At 63.1% G+C, this 593-nt stretch overlaps 1 protein-coding gene across 1 annotated transcript in view; it reads left to right on the forward strand.

Moving 5' to 3' along the window:
• The window catches only part of PRR12 (proline rich 12), a 36,960-nt gene that overhangs the window by 26,445 nt on the left and 9,922 nt on the right, over nt 1-593 (forward strand). The window contains 2 exon segments of the mRNA XM_014550435.1: nt 19-152; nt 556-586. Of these exon segments, the coding sequence (XP_014405921.1) occupies nt 19-152; nt 556-586 (165 nt within the window).

Below are 593 nucleotides of genomic sequence, written 5' to 3' on the forward strand. Positions count from 1 at the left end.
GCCTCTTTCCCTCCTTAGTATTTGGGGTATTTTGGGGACGCAAAAAACCGGTACCAGCGCCTTTATGTGAAGTTTCTGGAAAACGTCAACAAGAAGGATTACGTGAGGGTCTGTGCTCGGAAACCCTGGCACCGGCCCCCAGCGCCTGTCAGGTAGGTACTCTGGGGCCTCGGGGACAGGAGGCGGGCACGGCCAGAAGGCTAGGGGACCGGACATGCGACAGAGGAAATTGTCAGGAGGAGGGGACAGAACAGGGCCGGACAGAGACCCAGAGAGAGATGGAGGGTGCAGGGCAGGGGACAGGCCCAGAGAGAGAGATGGAGGGTCCAGGGCAGGGGACAGGCCCAGAGAGAGAGGTGGAGGGTCCAGGGCAGGGGACAGGCCCCGAGAGAGAGATGGAGGGTCCAGGGCAGGGGACAGGCACAGAGAGGAGACCACCTCAGCGAGAGGGAAGGTGGTCTGTGCTTAGAGCTGTGGGCTGGACAGGGGGATCCCAAGAGGAGAACTTGGGTACCTTGGGGGCTGCTCACTGTTCCCTCCCATGTCCCCTCCCAGGCGCTCGGGGCAGGCCAAGGGCCCGGCCTCTGCCGGGG

The sequence above is a fragment of the Myotis brandtii genome, unplaced genomic scaffold (assembly GCF_000412655.1).
Source record: "Myotis brandtii unplaced genomic scaffold, ASM41265v1 scaffold601, whole genome shotgun sequence".
Lineage (NCBI taxonomy): Eukaryota > Metazoa > Chordata > Mammalia > Chiroptera > Vespertilionidae > Myotis > Myotis brandtii.